This window comes from Chamaea fasciata, unplaced genomic scaffold (genome assembly GCF_029207755.1).
Source record: "Chamaea fasciata isolate MVZ Bird 193981 ecotype frontalis unplaced genomic scaffold, bChaFas1.0.hap1 SCAF_33, whole genome shotgun sequence".
NCBI lineage: Eukaryota > Metazoa > Chordata > Aves > Passeriformes > Sylviidae > Chamaea > Chamaea fasciata.
This window is the reverse complement of record NW_027094118.1, coordinates 1,550,970-1,567,327: the sequence shown is the minus strand read 5'-3', so window position 1 is coordinate 1,567,327 and position 16,358 is coordinate 1,550,970. Positions and strand designations below refer to the sequence as shown.

The following is a 16,358-nucleotide window of genomic DNA, read 5'->3' as shown; positions in this document are numbered from 1 at the left end:
TCACGCTCTTTTGATGCAGGGCATGCCCTGAAGTTGGATGGGCTGCCTGCATCTCCCAGCTGAGCATCACCTTCCGTCTCCTGCTGCCGCTCAGCAGCTTTTCACCAATCCAGGGGTTGGGATGTATTTGTTGCATCAGCAACTCATCAAAGAAAACTTGTTTTGCAGTCACAAGTACGTTTCAGATTGTTTTATTCCCGAGCATCCCTGACAACTAAACACTGAGCTTTTGTTGTGCCTGAGGGCAAGTGAAGCAGCAGCATGGTGGCTGAGGCTGGAACGCGTGACCACCGTGCCAATTGCCCGGAGCGCCGTCAGGCAGTGCCGGGATCCCGGCTGCGGTTCTGGTCCCCACAACGGAGGAATCGCAGCCCCTGCCTCAGAGCCTGTCAGAAAGGCACCCAAGTGAGAGCAGAGGGAGGGCAGCCTTCCAGTCTCTCTTGGGCATGGCCACAAAGCAGCCCCTGCTTCTCCTTCCTCCGCCTGTGTTTGGGGTGTGCTGACGGCAGCGCCAGCCAGGTTGTGCTCTGTGTTCCAAAGGCTGTGGAGAGCGGGCATGAAAAGTGCTGTGTGCACAGCAGAGAGTCCTGGAAGGTGCTGGCAAGAGCGTCCTGTGGGAACAGGGCTCTGGTCTCTGGCCGGGAACAGCCTGGTTTTGCTGCTGTGAGTGCAGGCAGGAGTGGAGGCAGGTGAAGAGGCAGCGGGCGGCTTGTGTTTGTAGAGGGCCTGGGGCTGCATGTGCGAACCTCCACCTGGAATCACACTGGGGGGAATACGAGCTAGAGCTGGAGCGCCTGGCCAGAAAGGACCAGAAGGAATTCAGCCTTGCCAGGGTTTCTTAAGAGTGTGTTGGTGTTCCCCAGGAAAGTTCCCAATGTGGGGAAACGCCTCTGGGGAAAAGAGACTTGCTTCTCAAGGAAAGCGCTTTCCATGGAGCTCCCAGTGAGGAAGGTGCAAGTGTCCCCCTTTAGCTGTCTGTGGTCCTTTCAGTCCTTGAGGCCCGTGGCACTTGGCAGATGGAGAAGGGAAGGGAGAAGGCTGTGAAGAGCAGGTTTGGAATCCACCTGAACCTGCAGAGACCAAGGCAAGCACCTGCAGCAGGGTGTGTTACCCCCACTGTGGCAGAGGTGTGAGCAGGAGCATCTCTGAACAGCTGCGAGCCCCAAAGCTGTCTTGGAGAGCTGTGAATTCAAAGGCCTTCATGCACACACGTCTCACATCTTACCTGTCTGCTCTGTTTCAACTCTTGGCAATATGCATTTCTGTCTTGCTCGCTGGAAGCGGCTCCGGCCCAGAGGGCCAGCACCGAGCTGGGCTGTGTGGGCCAGGCGGCACGGAGAGTCTTGGCTGATCTTGCTGTGTCCGTGGCCTCAGAAAAGGCTTGGAAGGTTTGCCTCCCAAGGCGCCCTCTCATCGGCTCTTCCTGTGCATCTTGGAGAGAACAAGGCAGGCGTTTCTGGCAGCTGGGCATTAGCAGGCCTTCAAATGGGGGCGTGTTGTGGAGCAGGCCCAGCTGAGACACCCTGAGAGGAGCCCAGCGCTCCTTGCTCCTCTCTGCTGACACGTGAGCCTTGTCTGCTGTCGGGATGACCCCGGCTGTGTCAGGGGGTGCTGCTACGTGGACACGAGACAGCCGGTCCTGTCCCGCTGGGTCCCAGCAGTGCATCGCAGCAGTCCTGCATCCCCGTCAGGATGCCGGCCAAGAGAGGTCCTGCAAGCTGAGGCAGCTGATTTGAAGCTTGTGCGGGTGCCTACGGGTCAAGGCCAAGGGTGTTCCCTCAGGATAGAGCAGTGCTGAGGGGTCTCTAGAATTCAAAGAAATCAGCAGACAAATGCATCGTCCGCCAGAAGCTCTTTTATTGGCAGGAGGGAAGGGGTCTGCACTCCACCACAAGGCTTCTTTGCCTCGTCTAAATTTCAGTGGTTTTATGTAGGAATTCTATTAAAAATACCATCCATCTTTACACTGCTGAGGTGATTGGATAGGCAGGGGGTTTACAAAGAAATCCATTGTGTCAGATTCCTAGACTTGAAGCTAATGTCCACCTGCTGGCCAGGATCGGTCTCAGCGCACCAAAGCAGCTCGTCTTCCTCATCCCTTGCCTGCACAGGGCTGATTCTGTGGCCGCCCTTAGGTCTTCTGGAAGGTTATGTCTAAAGCTTTTTGTCAAGTCACTCTCCTGTCATGCTAGGCTTCCAGGTTTTTCTTATGTTAACTGGTGCTAAGTACTTAAGGATATCTGTGCTAAGTACTCTTTGCTTCTCTAAATTGCCTGTGCTTCCTTCCATCAAACAAAGGCCTTGTTTCATTCCTAAATGTGCCTGATGCCGCCCAGGTCTTTTGGCACCGCTTGCTTTCCTGTGGCAGGTTCTACCTCCCCCGAGAGTAAAGAGGGAGCTGGAGAAGGAGCTTGCCAGGCTGCTCTCCATCCTTTAGCAGCAGTCCTGGTGAAGTGGACAAGTCCCAGCTGAGCGCAAACGTGCAAATGGAAGAGCCGTGCGCAGGAAGGGTCGGCGGGAAGAATGATCCAGGAACCGATGGCCTGGCAGCCTGAGCTCGCTACCGGGGAAGGCCTTGGAGCACATCGTCCTGAGTGCCATCCCACGGCACGTGCAGGGAACCAGGGGGTCTGCTGGAAGACGGGAAAGCTCTGCTGAGGGATGGGGACACCTGGGGGACTTGGCAGGGTGCTGGCGAAGGAGTTGTCTGGAAGGTGAGAGGTTGAGGCTGGAATTGGAGTCAGTTTGAAGGCAGCATCTGTGGTTTAGCACAGCTTTGGTTATGGAGGACAGAAGGAATAGCTGGGACTTTTTCTGTTCGTGGTCCTGCTTCTCGTGCAGAGAAGAGGGGAGAGCTGTACTTTCTCGGCCACTTAGGTATCTGTAGCAGGATAGGGAGGATTAGCCCTCCTGCAGTCTACTCATTTGTTTGGGCTACTTTTGTAACACTGAGTGGACTTTCACTTGCTGGAGAGCCTTTATTCCTTAAGAGAATTAGGTTCTTATCATCATCCCTTCAGAGAAAAATGTTCGAAACCAAAGCAAGGCCTTTCTTTTGCCCCTGTGTAGTCTTATGTTTTGTACAGTGACATTCAATGGATGACCTTAAGGCAAATGTGTTGCTGCTTTGAGATGGCAAGGAAACTTCCAAACCTATCACCTTCTCGGGCCATTCCCATGAATTTAGGAAGTTTGCAACTTTTTGGAACTACTTGAGTTGAGCAATGGGACGTAAAGCTTTCCTGAACTGAGCATTCTTAAATGCCGGATCCTTCTATGCCTTCGCTGCCAGGGTGATTTTGTGCTGCAGGAAATTACTCCAATGAGAAAACAATTTCAGCATGGAGTAACAGCTTCTGACAAGAGACCAAGTGTTGCCAGCAGCTGCTCCAGGTGCTCCTGCTAACATCCCCTGGAGGAAGGAGCACAGCCCCCAATGCACCTGGGCTTTGGCTGCCCTGTGGCAGAGAAGCCCCCCGGGGCACAGGTCTCTGGGGCAGGAGATGACACCAGCACTGCCAGGGCTCAGGGGGTGGCAGCTCTGCTTGTGCGGGGACTCTGCCACACCTGCCGGTTTCAGCGCTCCCCTGGCCCCAGGGGTCAGAGCAGCGCTGGTGCCCTGGCCCACACGTTCCTCGTCTGTGTCACACCTGCGGGTTTAGGACGGCCACCGGCCGAGACGTGTCCCAAGGAGGCCGTGCCACCTTCTGTGCAAGGCCCCGTGCCCTTCCCGCTGCGGCTGCGTCGGCAGCCCTGGGGGCTCCTTCTGCTGCCCTGAGCCCGCAGAGCAGGGCAGCGTTTGCCCGTGGTTTGAGGCGCTCCGAAAGATCCTGTCTTAGGGCTGTCTTAGACGCTTGGGGCGAGGGATTCCTTCCAACCCGGGCCACTTTGGCTGGGCTGGGGGCGGCCCCAGGGCAGGTGGCAGTGTGTGCATTGGCCCTTTGTGACACGGTGCAGCAGCGCGGTCACTCACCGTGGCATGGAACGGCACAGGGTGTCCAAGGAGCCTTTGTGACACGTGGTGACACAGGTGCTGGTGGTGATGCAGCTGTGCCACTGTGCTCGGAGCACGTGACGGGACAGGACAGGATAGAGCGGTGTCGTGAGGAGCCCCCTCACAGCACACTCGTTCGTGTCTGACCCGGAGCTTTTCCGAGGCGTTATTCCTGCCGCCGGTTGACCTCAAGGCCAAAGCACAATCCTTGACCAAGAGTCACCCGTCCTTGTGGCAGGAGCCCTCGAGAGCAGAGTGCAGGACTTGCTGTCCTGAACTCTTCCCAGCACTTCAGTTGTGCCGGTGCCTTCCAGGCACCGCTGCAGGACTTGCTGACTCGGAGCTTTTCCGAGGCATCTCTCCTGCAAGTCCCCATCAGTCCAGTCGCTGACATGGAGCAGAGATCCCCAAGAGTGCCCAAGTTGGCCAGCATGGAAGAGGAAGGTCCTGGAGCTGCCCCAGTAGACGAGACTGGGCTCAGAGGATACTCTGAGGACCTCTTCAAAACCAAGTCCAGTGCTGCCCTGCTGGATATGCTTGTAGAGGAGGGAATTTCCAAGCCAAAGCAAGTAAGAAGCCTGTGACCAGGGTCTGATCCTCCCAGGAACTGCTTGGCCTCCCAAGCCACCCCTGCTGGTCCCTGTAACCCTCCCAGGCCACCCAGTGTGCGGAAAGGGAAGCGCTTCTCTGGGGAAGCTGGGGACATTTCTCCCTCTGGCAGCTTTCCAAGTCTTCCCGTGCCTTCTCCAGGTGCCTGCCATGGTCAGGTACATCCACCAGTGGCTCCTGGCCAATGAGTACTCTGGGCACAAGCTGTTCAGGACCCTGCTGGATCTCACCGAGGCACAGCCTGCTGACGTGGTGATGACTCTCCTGCGTGTGGCCCCATCGTGTGACAGGTATGGGGCCCACCTGCCCAGAGGGCTCAGGGCTCCCCAGCCCATCATCCTGTACAGCCTGTCCCAGGTGTCTGAGCAAAGGAGAAATCCAGGGCCCTCCGGCTGCTCCCTTCTCCAGCTCTGGCATGGCAGGCCCCGAGCCTGCTGCCGTGCTCCCTCCCTGCCCCTCGGGGGTCTGTCCCCACAGGGCTGGGCTGCCTGCATGCTGCTGGGAAGGGGCAGTGGGCAGAGGCAGAGCTGGCAGCCAGCTCAGCTCCCCCCTGCAGCCCAGGCCACGGTGCTGTGTCCGAGGCCCCCCTGAGACAGAGTTCTGACCCTGCAGAGCTGCTTTGTCCATGTGGAAGGCCATCCTGTGCTCCCCCAGCACTGCGAAGCCGGCGCAGATGATGCTCCTCCGTGTGCTGGAGGACTGGCCAGAGCACAGCACGTGCACCTCGGATGGGGACAAAACTGGTGTCTTTGCCCTGGCTGTGAGTTTCTGGAACTGGCCCCAGCTCACCCCACGGCTGCCTTTCCAGCAGCTCTCCACCCTCCTTCCCCCACCGCATCTCCCTGCCTCAGGCGCTGGGATGAAGCCTGGCCTAGGGGCAGCTTCAGGGGCACCGGGCCCGGTGCTCCCCCTGCGTCTCCCCTGGCCTCTCCGTGCCACGCTGGGGCCCTGCCACACCAACACCTCAGCACTGTGTCGGGGGGATTCGTCCTTTGCAGGCAACTGCGGTGATGTGGAAGATCCTCCAGGAGCACTATGTCCCACTCGAAGTGAGGCTGTGTTTCCCCCGCCTACTTGTGCATCTGCTCTTCCAAGTGTTCTCCAGCACTTTGGATCCACCAGAGGAGATCGATACCTTCTGGAAGGCATGCCAGGAGCGAGACGGCCTTGCCACCAGCCCCAACAGGTGCTCCATCCCAGTCCTCCTGTCCCTGCCACATCTCCAGGGCAGGAGCCAGTGCTCCCAGCGTGACCTGGGCTTTGCTCTGCACACAGGTTTGCAGCGTGGACCCTCAAGTCCCTGCTCTGCCAAATGCGCTGTGAGAATGTGGTGGTGGCAATGGAACGCCAGCGTGGCTGGGACAAGCTGCTCCATGCTGACACCCACCACTATGCTTTGGGTCTGCTGGCCAGGTGAGACCCCCTTGACGCCGCCGCCCCCAGAATCTGTGCTCTGTGCTCGGGGTCCCCCACAGAGTCTCTGTGGTGATGAGCCAGAGGGCCTTGTCACCCCGGAACACCAAGCAGACTGGCAAAGTCTGGCAGAGGCGGGTGCCCACAAGGAGCCACCTCCCAAATGCCTGAGGTCCCCGTGCAGGATGGTGCTGAAAGAGCCGACCTCTGGGAGTCACTCCTGGGAAAGGTCTGTCCCCCTGGTTCACAGTGTTGGTTACTTTTTCTCCTGCCAGGCAGATGTCTTCTGTCTCCAAACCCTTGTGTTCCTGGATCATTCACTACCTGCTCCAGCTGCTCAGCACACGGCAGCCACGCTGGGATCTGCCCGCCCTGGTGTTCCTTGTGGAGGTGAGCCTGAAGGCCAGCGCTGCCTGGCTGAGCTGCCTCCCAGCTCTGTGCCCTCTCGTAGCCGCAGCTGCCTGGGACGGTGCCCGCGCCCTGTGCTGGTGCTGCTGCTGCTGCCTGGGCCCGGCCCTGTGCGGGTCTGGGCTGCTGTCGGCCGGGACCCCTGTCACTGCCCTGTGCCTTTCAGGTCCTCCAGTGCCTCAACTTGAGTAAGTGCAGCGGCATCGCTCTGGAGATCCTGTCCAAGAACCTGCGGAGCGAGTGCAGGGAGAGGCGTCTCTTGGCACTCAGAGGCCTCGTGGTGCTGGGCAATAATCGCCTGATGGTGAGAGGGGGGCAGCGGCTGAGGCTGTGCGGGCAGCGTGGGGCTGGGGAAGGCAGTTGCTTGAGCTTGCCTTAGTTTTGGGTGCTGAGACAGCTGCTCCCAGCTCTCCCGCCTCCCACTTCAGCTGCCCGAGTGCTTCCACACAGGCCTTTGGCCTCTGAGCCCTGTGGCAGCAGGCTGGGCTTACACAGACTTGTGTTCCACACAGGCTAAAGAAATGTGGAACCTGACTGAAAGCCTCATCGAGCTCCTGCAGGAAAGTGATGGCGACATCATCAGGATGACCATTGTTCTACTGAAATATTTGTTTCTGTACAATGGCGTCCTGATACCCAGCCCCATCGCCCTGAGACTGGCTGAGGCGCTCCTGCCGCTCTTTGACAACGTAAGGCTCTGTGCCCCCAGCCACGGCCACCGAGTGCCGCATGGACACTTTGTGCCATGTGGATTTGCAGGCTGGTGCCCAGGTCAGCCAGAAGCAGCCCGTGATGAGGTCTTTTTTCCTTCCTTTCATACAGGATGATAGCCAGGTGCAGCTGTGCGCTATGTTTGCCTTTCAAGACATGATGGTTTCGTTAACGGAAGAGGGAAGAAAGGTGCTGAAGTCACACGTGCGCCAGAGCCTGCTCCCACTCTCCTTCCACTGCCATGACCAGAACAAGTGTGTGCTTGAGGTGAGCACTTGTGAGCTGCTGCGTCCCCCTGGGCAGGGGCTCGGCTGCCTCCTGCCCTGGAGCCTTGCAGGCTGGAGCCTCTTGCAGGCCTTGGCACAGGGACACTCCTGTGCCCTGAACTGTGGGGCCATCTGCGGCTCTCTGCTGCTCTCCAGGCCGCCCGGGAAACGCTGCATTCTTCAGCCAGATTCCTGAGGAGGAGGGATCTTGAACAGATGCTGCAGGTGGATCAGACGTGGAGGTTCGGCGAAGGACTGGTAAGGGACTGAAAGCCGCGGCCTCAGCCCGGAGAAGGCCCCCGAGTGCGGTGCCCACGGAGCCCCGGCCCAGCGGGGCCGCGGGGCGGGGCGGCACCGCGCCTCCCCGGGCAGCAGCCGGCCCTCTGTCCCCTGCAGAGCCCGGCGCCGGCGCCCGCTGGCCGGGCCTCGGGGCTGTGCGGGCAGGGGAGGCCGGGGCTGGGCGCGGCCAGAGCCCGGCCAGGGGCTGAGCCCGCGCCAACCCTTTCCTCCCTGCTGCCGCTCTCTCCAGCTGGCAGACGACAGGAGCCGAGCGGCCGAGCACCTGCGCCGGGCCCTGCCCTACCTGGAGCACCCACAGGAGCCCCTGCGAGAGGCGGCCATCAGGTTCATGGGTGAGCCACGAGCCCGAGCCCCCATCCCCGACCCGCCGCAGCTCGGCCCCGGCCCCGGCTGCTGGCCCGGCTGCGGCGGCATCCGCGCCCGGCGCCGTGGAGCCGCGCCTGCCCTCGGGGCCGCTGCCGCCCTCTGGCAGCCGTGCCCTGGGGCGGCAGCGTGCGGCAAGGGCCCGGGCCGAGCCCCGCCGGGGCAGGAGGCCGTGTGGCCACAGGGCTGGCAGCGCCGCCGGCAGGGCGCCGTGCCGCTGGGGCCCTGACAGGCTCTGTGTTCCCAGGGATGGCCGGGCGGCACCTGAGGGGAAGGAAGGAAGAGCTCGAGCTCATCTGTGCGGGTGAGTGGGGGCAGCGGGCTGTCAGCGGGGGCTGCCGGGGGAAGCCGCACGCTCTGGCCCGGCTGCGGAGGGCTGTGCTCCCTGTGCGGACGAGGGGTGGTGAGGGCGGAGCACACGGAGAATTCGGAGACACGTCGGGGATTCATGGCCAGCAGCTTTGGGCTGATCCTGAATTATTAAAAAAAATAGGAATATCGCCCTAATGCCGATATCCAACAATGACGGACAAAAGACTCTCCAGCAGTTTAGAGTTAGAAAGTGAATGTTTAATTACGACGCCGGGCAGCGTGCGGGATAGCTCCCGAACACACGCGCGCTCACAGAAGATCACAGGGTCTTTTTATGTACAGAAGGATTGAATACCCAAAACACAAATGTATATTCATGACTTTAGTACCTCCCATTCCCCGCTTCCTATGGTAATTAGCCAAAAGCTATTAAGCATGCGTGGTTTGTTCTTTGAAATGGGTCGGTGGTCTTTTTTATGGGGCGGGGTCTCAAAATGATGAAGTAAGTGAATCTTCTTCGCTTTGACTTTTTAACCTTTTAGTGTTGCGTGACAACTGAATCCCGTTTTCCCAGGAGTATTTGATTTCTGAATTCATTGTCCTTCTTGAAGCCTATTGATTATTCAGAACACACAAACATAAGTTGACAGGCCCCATGATTTATCAGTTCCTTAAATCCGGCTTCTGCTTATCAAAGGGGAAGTCTATCTGTCTTACTTCAGCAATATCCAGTTAAAGTCTGTAATTCTTCAAAATTAATGTTTCAATCCCCTTGGTCCCTGCTCCCTCGTGGCCATGGCAAGAGCGGGCTGGGCTGGCCCTGGCAGGGGGCTCTCCTCGGGTCCCTGCTGATCAGGGCTATGGCCCCGTGTTCCTCTGTCTTGCAGCCCTTGAAGACACGGCAGATGACAGCAGCCCTGCCATCAGAAACCTGGCCATTGAAACAGCCTTGGTCCTCCGGGCAGTCCAGAGAGCTCCGTACTCCATCCTGCAGAAGCTGCGAGATCAGCTCCGCAGGGCACGGAAGACACGGCCTCGACTGTCGGGCCTGGGCTGGCTGCGCTGCTGGAGCTCTGCGGAGAACTGATCTGGGACACTCTGCCTGCTGGGGCCAACTGAGCCAGCGGGGATTTTCTTCTTCTACAGGATTCTTCTTTTCTTCTTTTTTTTCTTCAGTATATAAATATAGGATATGTGTTACAATACACGGACTCCCAGGATTTTTCTTTTGCTGCCCTGGGTGCACAGGGGAAGAGGGGGAAAAGGGTGCTTTGTGCTCAGCAAGCTGCCCAGGCGTGCAGCCTTGCAGGGAAAATGGCCAGAAGCCCCTCGGCCCTCGGTGGTCCTGCGGAAGCCTTTGCACTGCCGAGAGAGCGCGTGGGCGGGGGCCGGAGCTGTGGGCATCCCTGCGAGGCCGGAGCCTGGAGATGGCCACAAGCCCTGTGCCAGCTAGGAACCGCCGTCTGTGTCCTCCTGCCCGTGTGCTGCTGGCCGGATTGCTGAGGGCTCCGCGGTGCCTCTTGATCGGGCTCCTCTGGAGCTGCTGTGGGGCTGCGCCTCTGCTGCCAGGCAGGCTGGCCGGGCTGGGGGAGACTCTGAGGGGCTGGGCTGGTGGGAAGCCCTGAGGAATTGGGTGTCAGAGGCCACAAGCAGCCCCCGGGGAGCTGCCATGTTCCTGCCAGCCGGCTGCTCTGGCGCTCCCCCAAAGCACCTGCGGAGTGAGTGCAGGGAAAGGTGTAACCTTGCGCTCAGGGCCCTTCTCGAGCTCACTGAGGATCCCTCCCTCAATGGTGACAAGGGGGCAGTGGCTGGAGCTGAGCTGGGGAATGCAGTCGCTTGGGCTTGGCTGGGCTTCGAGAGCTCAGGCAGCTGCTCCCAGCTCTCCTGCCTCCTGGTTCGGCTGCCCGAGTACCTCGGGACAGGCCTTTGGCCTCTGGGCCCTCTTGGCACCAGGGCGGCGTTTCACGACTTGTGTTCCTCACAGGCCAAAAAAGTGTGGCCCCTGACTGAACATTTTGTGGAGCTCCTGCGGGACACAGATGAACAGTCAGTCAGGATGACGGCCGTGATGCTCAGCTTTGCAGTTTTGGACAAGGACATGCTGAGACCCAGCCCTGTCGCCCTGCAGCTGGTTGCGGTGCTCCTGCCACTCTCTGACCATGCAAGGCTCTGTGCCCCCAGCCACGGCCACTGTGTGCCCACCAAACACTTGGTGCCCTGTGGGTTTGCAGGCTCACGCCCAGCTGAGCCCCGAGCAGCCGATGCTGAGGTCTTTTTTTCTTCCTTTCATAGAGGATAACGGCCAGGTGCAGCTGCTGTCCACACTGCTCTTCTGAAAATTGGTGACTGTTTGCAGGGCCCCTGGGAGGGAATATTGGGGTTCCTGGCAGCAGGATCCTTGTGCAGCTTCAGGCTGGGGTGGGCAGCACTTCCATCTGCAGCTTCCATGTGCTGCTCCGGCAGCTGCTGCTGCTGCTGGGGACCCTGAGGGAAGAGGCCACGGGAGGGATGGAAATGCTGCACGGACAGCAGCAGCCAGGGCCAGGAATGAGCTTTGCCTTCCTGGCTGCTGAAATGAGGCTCCTTTAGTGCAAGAGGAGGCAAAGGCAAAATCAATTTCAGCAATTCAAGGGAAACTGTGGAAAATTGGAAGCCTCTCAAAATGTCACACACATTCATCTGGGAGCTCTTCAGCGTTGGTTCTTGTAAAAAGCCTTTCCCGTTTTCCCTTGGCTCTGAGATTCTGGGAGCCACCGCTGGGCTTCAGAGTTCAACTGATTTTTATTTTCCAGGTTTTTAAACAGAGCTCTGAATTGGGCATCTCTTGCCACTTTTTCTGCTCAGAACCTTGAGAAAGGTTCTCTGCTCCTGTGAGCCACATCTTGAAGGGTGGTTGGCAACCATGGAATGCTCTGGGAAAGCACTTGATTGACTTCAGGGCCAGGCTGGAGAGCTCAGCCTGAGGAAAGAACTGTTCCAGATGCCTCTGTCCATGTCCAGCTCCTCACAGCTGAGTCCCTGAACACCCTGGGTCGTTTATAGGGATTGATTTTCCCCTCCTGTTCACTTGGAGGTGATTTTGCCATCCTTTAGAGGAACATCTGACCAGCCCCTGCCCTCATTCCATTTTATTCTCTCCACTTTGAAGCTGGACCGCTGGGTTTGACACGTAAATTGGTAGTGTCTCCCCGTTCTTCCCTCCAGCCCTCCATTGTGACTTGTATTAAACACTGCAAACGGCCTCATTTGTCTGGCGGGGAAGATGTGAGGTGGAGAAAGTTAACAGGATTTGTTTTCATGAACCTTGTGCTAGTAAAGAAAAATGAGGTTTGTCATTTTGGTGTGGTGCTGAGTGTTGGGATTTGGGAGTTTATTTCTTGCTATTGTTCTTATTATTTATTAGTGTTATTTTTCACTGGTCAGATTTTTAAATCTTAGACACGATTAACCAAGGCTGGATGTAAGTCATTAGGAAAATTCCCATGCATTTTCCACTGGGATTAAACGGTTCAGTCGACTCCAAGTTGCCAGTGGATTCTAAAGATGGGAAATCCTGTTAGTGGTGGGTTTGGTGTGGTTTGGAGCTGGGGAAGGCTCTCATCCCCTCCCGGAGGTGCCCCAAGCCCGCTCTGCTGCCACGTCTGCACTCGCGGCCCCTCACGGCTGCCCTGCCCTGGGGACACGGTGGGACCCCGCTGCTGCCGGGGCTGAGGCTCCTCACGGCCCCTCAAACCCCTCCTGGCTACACAGAACCTCTCCTGGCCCCCGACAGCCCTTCATGGCCCTTCATTGCCCCTCCCGGCCCCTCAGGGCCCCTCCCGGCCCCAGGCGTGGAGCTCCTCCCGAAGGAGAAGGGGCCGGGCCCTGCTGGTTCTCCTTTTATTTCGGTCGTTTCGCAGCCGTGAGGAAAGAAAGGCTGAAATGGAGCCTTTGCCCAGCGGTTCCCTCCGGGTCAATTGCGGCCGAAGCTCCGTGCCGGCGCTGGCCCCAGCACCAGCATCCCCGCAGCCCCGCCGGCCTTTGCTGTCCCCCCGTGTCCATTCCCTGTCCCCGAGGCCCGCCCGGCTCTGGCAGCAGCAGGAGCCGCAGCGCAGCGGGCGCCGGCCCGGCCCGGCCGGGGCTCCCGGGCAGGAGCAGCAGCAGCGCCGGCCCCTTCCCACCTGCTCCTGCCTCGCCTTCCAAGGCCTTTGTCCGGCTCCACTGCGGCCTGGAGCAACGCTCACCCGCCAACAGCCCAGACTGCTCAGGCCCGCCTGTGCTGCCCCGACCCAGCCTCCAGAGAAAGGAAGGGTCGGCTTCCAGCGCTGTTTTCAGCACTGTTTCACTCAGCCCGAGGTGACGGCAGGAGGCTGCTGCTGCCTTTGCCTTGGCAATTGGAGATCGCGGCGGCTGCTGCACCCCTCTGGCTGCCGACTGGATTTTATCAGGACAACTGCAATTGCCTTTTTCCATCCTTGCTACCCGCTGTGCTTTTGTGACAGTGAACTCAGTCTTTCTGTTGCAGGCACCGTGCAAAGAAGAGATTGAAATGCTCCCAAGTCCCCGGGCACTAAGTCGAGGGGAATTAAAGCCACACAGGCCACATTTACAGCGCTCCAACACAGCCCTGCTGCTGGTGCTGCTGAAATAGAATCAACTTAGAGAGGCCATCACAAAAATTGCCGCTGGGGTGTCAAACACAATGCAAAAATGCACCCGGAGAAAGAAAAAACAGAACTTCTTGACTCACTTCATTGCTTCCTCCGAGCAGCAGAAAAGGGAGATGCCCAGAGGTATTTCCAGCTGCTGCTGATCCCAGCTGGAGCTCTCTGCAGAGTCCCAGCAGGAACCTGAGCCCAGCCCGGGGAGCTCACACAGTGTCAGGGAGATTCTGTCTCTGGATTCAGTCAGGGTTGCATTCCCCAACAAGTGCTGGTGCCACCTCCTGTTTTCTTGGATTAAAACAGTAACAAGGAAAACCTTACCAATGGCACAACTCCCCAATCCACAAGGAAAAAAGAAAGGACAAATCGTAAAGTTTTCCAAACATTTGTGCTGCTTTGCTGCAAAAGTCGTGCTGCACTCAGTATGGAAATCCAGGAGAAGCTGCAGTTGGTGGCACATCTTGTGCCAGAAGCTCGACCTCGTTCTCCACCAAAGGTTCTTGAAAAGAGCAGCTGGGACTGTGGTGAAGGTTGCTGGAAAACTGCAACAGCTTTCCAGAAGTGAAATGAAAACGCAAGAAATAAACCAAGAGGTTTTCCTCTATTTATTTCTATGCTTCCCTTTTCCGTGTTGCACTACTTCTCCGTGCCATTAATTCCAAATGGATCTCACCTCTCAGATCGATGACTTAGTGAGTTTTAGACCCTCGAAAATACCATGGGCCGTACACAGTTTGCCTTCCCCTGTTTTTGCTGCAAAGTAACGCTGGAGACATAAGCGTAGTGCTTGGGTCGGGCACGAATCCTACAACCAGGGAATGTGTCCTGACAGTGTCTGAGCCTCAGCAGGGACAATGCACAGCAGCGACCGAGGGAAATCCTCTGCCACGGCGCAGGAGTCAGGCCTCTGGATGTGGGCTCAGCACGGCCAAGTTGCCGTGTTTGGAGCGGCTCGGGGGCTGCCCCCGGGGAGCGCGGGGCTGGAGCGTGGAACGGACACGCGGACAAACGGCCCCAGGGCTCCAGTTGCAGCGGCGGCAGCGGCAGCAGCAGCGGCAGCAGCGAGTCTACGGCGTCTACGACCCGTCCCCGTCCCTCTCTTGTTCCTCCTCTCCCTCTCCCGCTGTCCCGCACTCTGTCTCGCTGTCCCGCAGCCTCTCCCGGTGTCCCTTTCCCGACCTCCCCGGCCCCTCTCGGCGTCCCCGTCCCGGCCTGTCCCTCTCCCCCCGCAGGGCTGGGCCATGCCCCGGGCCCGCCCCCGGCCCCGGGCGTCCCGCCGCGGTCTGGGCTCCGCCTGGCTCTGGCGGTGCTGGCTGTGGCGGTGCTGGGCGAGCATCAGTGCCTGGGGCCAGGGCGGCATCGCTGCGCTTTGACTGCGCCTGTCCCGAGCCTGGCCCCGGCCCCGGCCCCGGACCCGGCCCCGGCCCCGGCCCCGGCCCCGGCCCCGGCCCCGGCCCCGGCCCCGGCTCCTCCCGGGCCCCGCTAAGGACACACGCGGCGCGGCCGCTCCCGCCGCCTCCGCCGCGGCTTCCCCGGCCCGAGCTCCGCCGCTCGGCAGCGCAGCCGCCGGCCTCGAGCCGCCGGGGCCCGGGGCGGGTGGGGATGCCCGGCCCGGGGCGCTCGGGGGGCGCTCGGGGGCCGTGTCTGGCCCCGGGCCGAGCGCTGAGGGCCGCGTGTCGCCCGCAGGGGAGGCGCGGGAGGCCCTGCAGGACCGGTACCGGCTGGGTTCGCTGCTGGGGCGCGGAGGCTTCGGCAGCGTCTACTCGGGGACGCGGCTCTCGGACGGCGCCCCGGTGAGCGGCGGGGCTGGCGGCGGGCGGAGGAGGAGGAGGAGGGCGGAGGAGGAGGAGGAGAAGATCGGGGCGCGGCGGGGCAGGCGGCGAGCTGAGCCCGCTGCTGGCCTTTGCTCGCAGGTGGCCATCAAATGCGTGCCCCGGGCCCGCGTCCAGCACTGGGGCGAGCTGGTGAGTGAGCGGGGCCGGCGGGAGAAGCTGGGGCCCGGCAGGGGAAGAGCCGGCGGGAGCCCTGCAGGGAGAGCGAGCGTGGGCTGAGCGGGGGGCCCAGAGCACCCGGGGCTGGGTGAGGGGTTCCCGAGCCCTGGCACAGCCTCAGCCCCACTGACGGCATCGTGGTCCTTCGGCAGCCCAACGGCGCCCGTGCGCCCCTGGAAATCGTGCTGCTGGACAGGCTGTCCTCTGGATGTGGTGGCATCATTCAGCTGCTGGAGTGGGTTGAGCTCCCCAACGGCTTCCTGTTGGTGCTGGAGCGTCCGGAGCGGTGCCAGGACCTCTCGGGTTTCCTGGCGGAGCGGAGGTTCCTGCCGGAGGAGGAGGCGCGGGGGCTGTTCCGCCAGGTGCTGGAGGCCGTGCGGCACTGCACCAGCTGCGGGGTCCTGCACCGCGACATCAAGCCGGAGAACATCCTGCTCGACCTGGCCACCGGGCAGCTCAAACTGATCGACTTTGGCTGTGGCGCCTTCCTCCAAGACACAGCCTACAGGCAATTTGCGGGTGAGCCCTCTCAGGGGATGTTCCTGGGCATCTCACGGCCCAGCCTGGCTGTAGCACCGCGGCTTCCCCCTCTGGCTGCTAGGAGCGGCGTTATTTCTTGAGCCAAGTTGCTTTTGGGTGGGGGCGGGAGGGGGCCAGCCCCCACACGCCCAGGGATGCCGGGGCGAGGCTTTAGGAGTTGCAGCATCCCCTGATGAACTCCGTCTGTGTTCCATAGGAACCCTGCCCTACAGCCCACCAGAGTGGATCCACCACCAACGCTACCACGGCGAGGCAGCGACCATCTGGTCCCTGGGCCTCCTGCTGTACCACCTGGTCATGGGGAAGCACCCGTTCAGGAGGGGCCAGCAGTTCATCTGGGGGCGCATCTTGTTCCCACGATGGCTCTCTCAAGGTGGATCCTCATCTCTGGGCACAGGGGAATCCCGGGCTGGGAGACAGCAGCAGGCTGATGAGCACCCTGCTCTGGCAGCTGCTGAGGAGGTGGCACATGTCCTGCTCTCCTCCAAACAGAGAATCCATGGGGAAGTTTAGGCACAGCTCTGGGCACACCCAGCATGGCCTGGGCACGGGAATGGAGGGGCAAAGCAGACGGGATCCTTCTCCAACTGACTGCTGGTTTCTGGTTTCTCTCTTCAGAGTGCCAAAATGTTATCAGGAGGTGTTTGTCCATGCAACCCTTGGACAGGCCATCCTTAGAAGACCTCTTCAGTGATCCTTGGCTGCAGGGTGTTCATCTGCCCTAGAAGATGGGAGAGGTCCATGTGCACAGTTTGATCCAAAGACCTGACAGGTAACAGCTCCACACATCTCATGGCAATCAGTGCTA

At 60.0% G+C, this 16,358-nt stretch overlaps 2 protein-coding genes and 1 pseudogene across 2 annotated transcripts in view; 2 read left to right on the top strand and 1 right to left on the bottom strand.

Annotated features, from left to right (window-relative positions):
* The window catches only part of LOC136303406 (zinc finger protein 850-like), a gene marked incomplete at its 3' end in the record, with an annotated part of 388,134 nt that overhangs the window by 10,379 nt on the left and 361,397 nt on the right, over positions 1–16,358 (bottom strand). The gene's annotated exons all lie outside the window — the stretch shown is intronic.
* On the top strand, positions 4,387–9,463 carry LOC136303395 (maestro heat-like repeat-containing protein family member 7; annotated as a pseudogene).
* Positions 14,622–16,275, top strand: LOC136303431 (serine/threonine-protein kinase pim-1-like; the record flags this gene model as incomplete). The annotated part of the gene is given in 6 exon segments (XM_066207100.1): positions 14,622–14,642; positions 14,645–14,812; positions 14,933–14,983; positions 15,163–15,529; positions 15,747–15,923; positions 16,169–16,275. Coding segments are annotated over 6 exon segments (891 nt in total), but the record flags the coding sequence as incomplete, so codon positions are not given.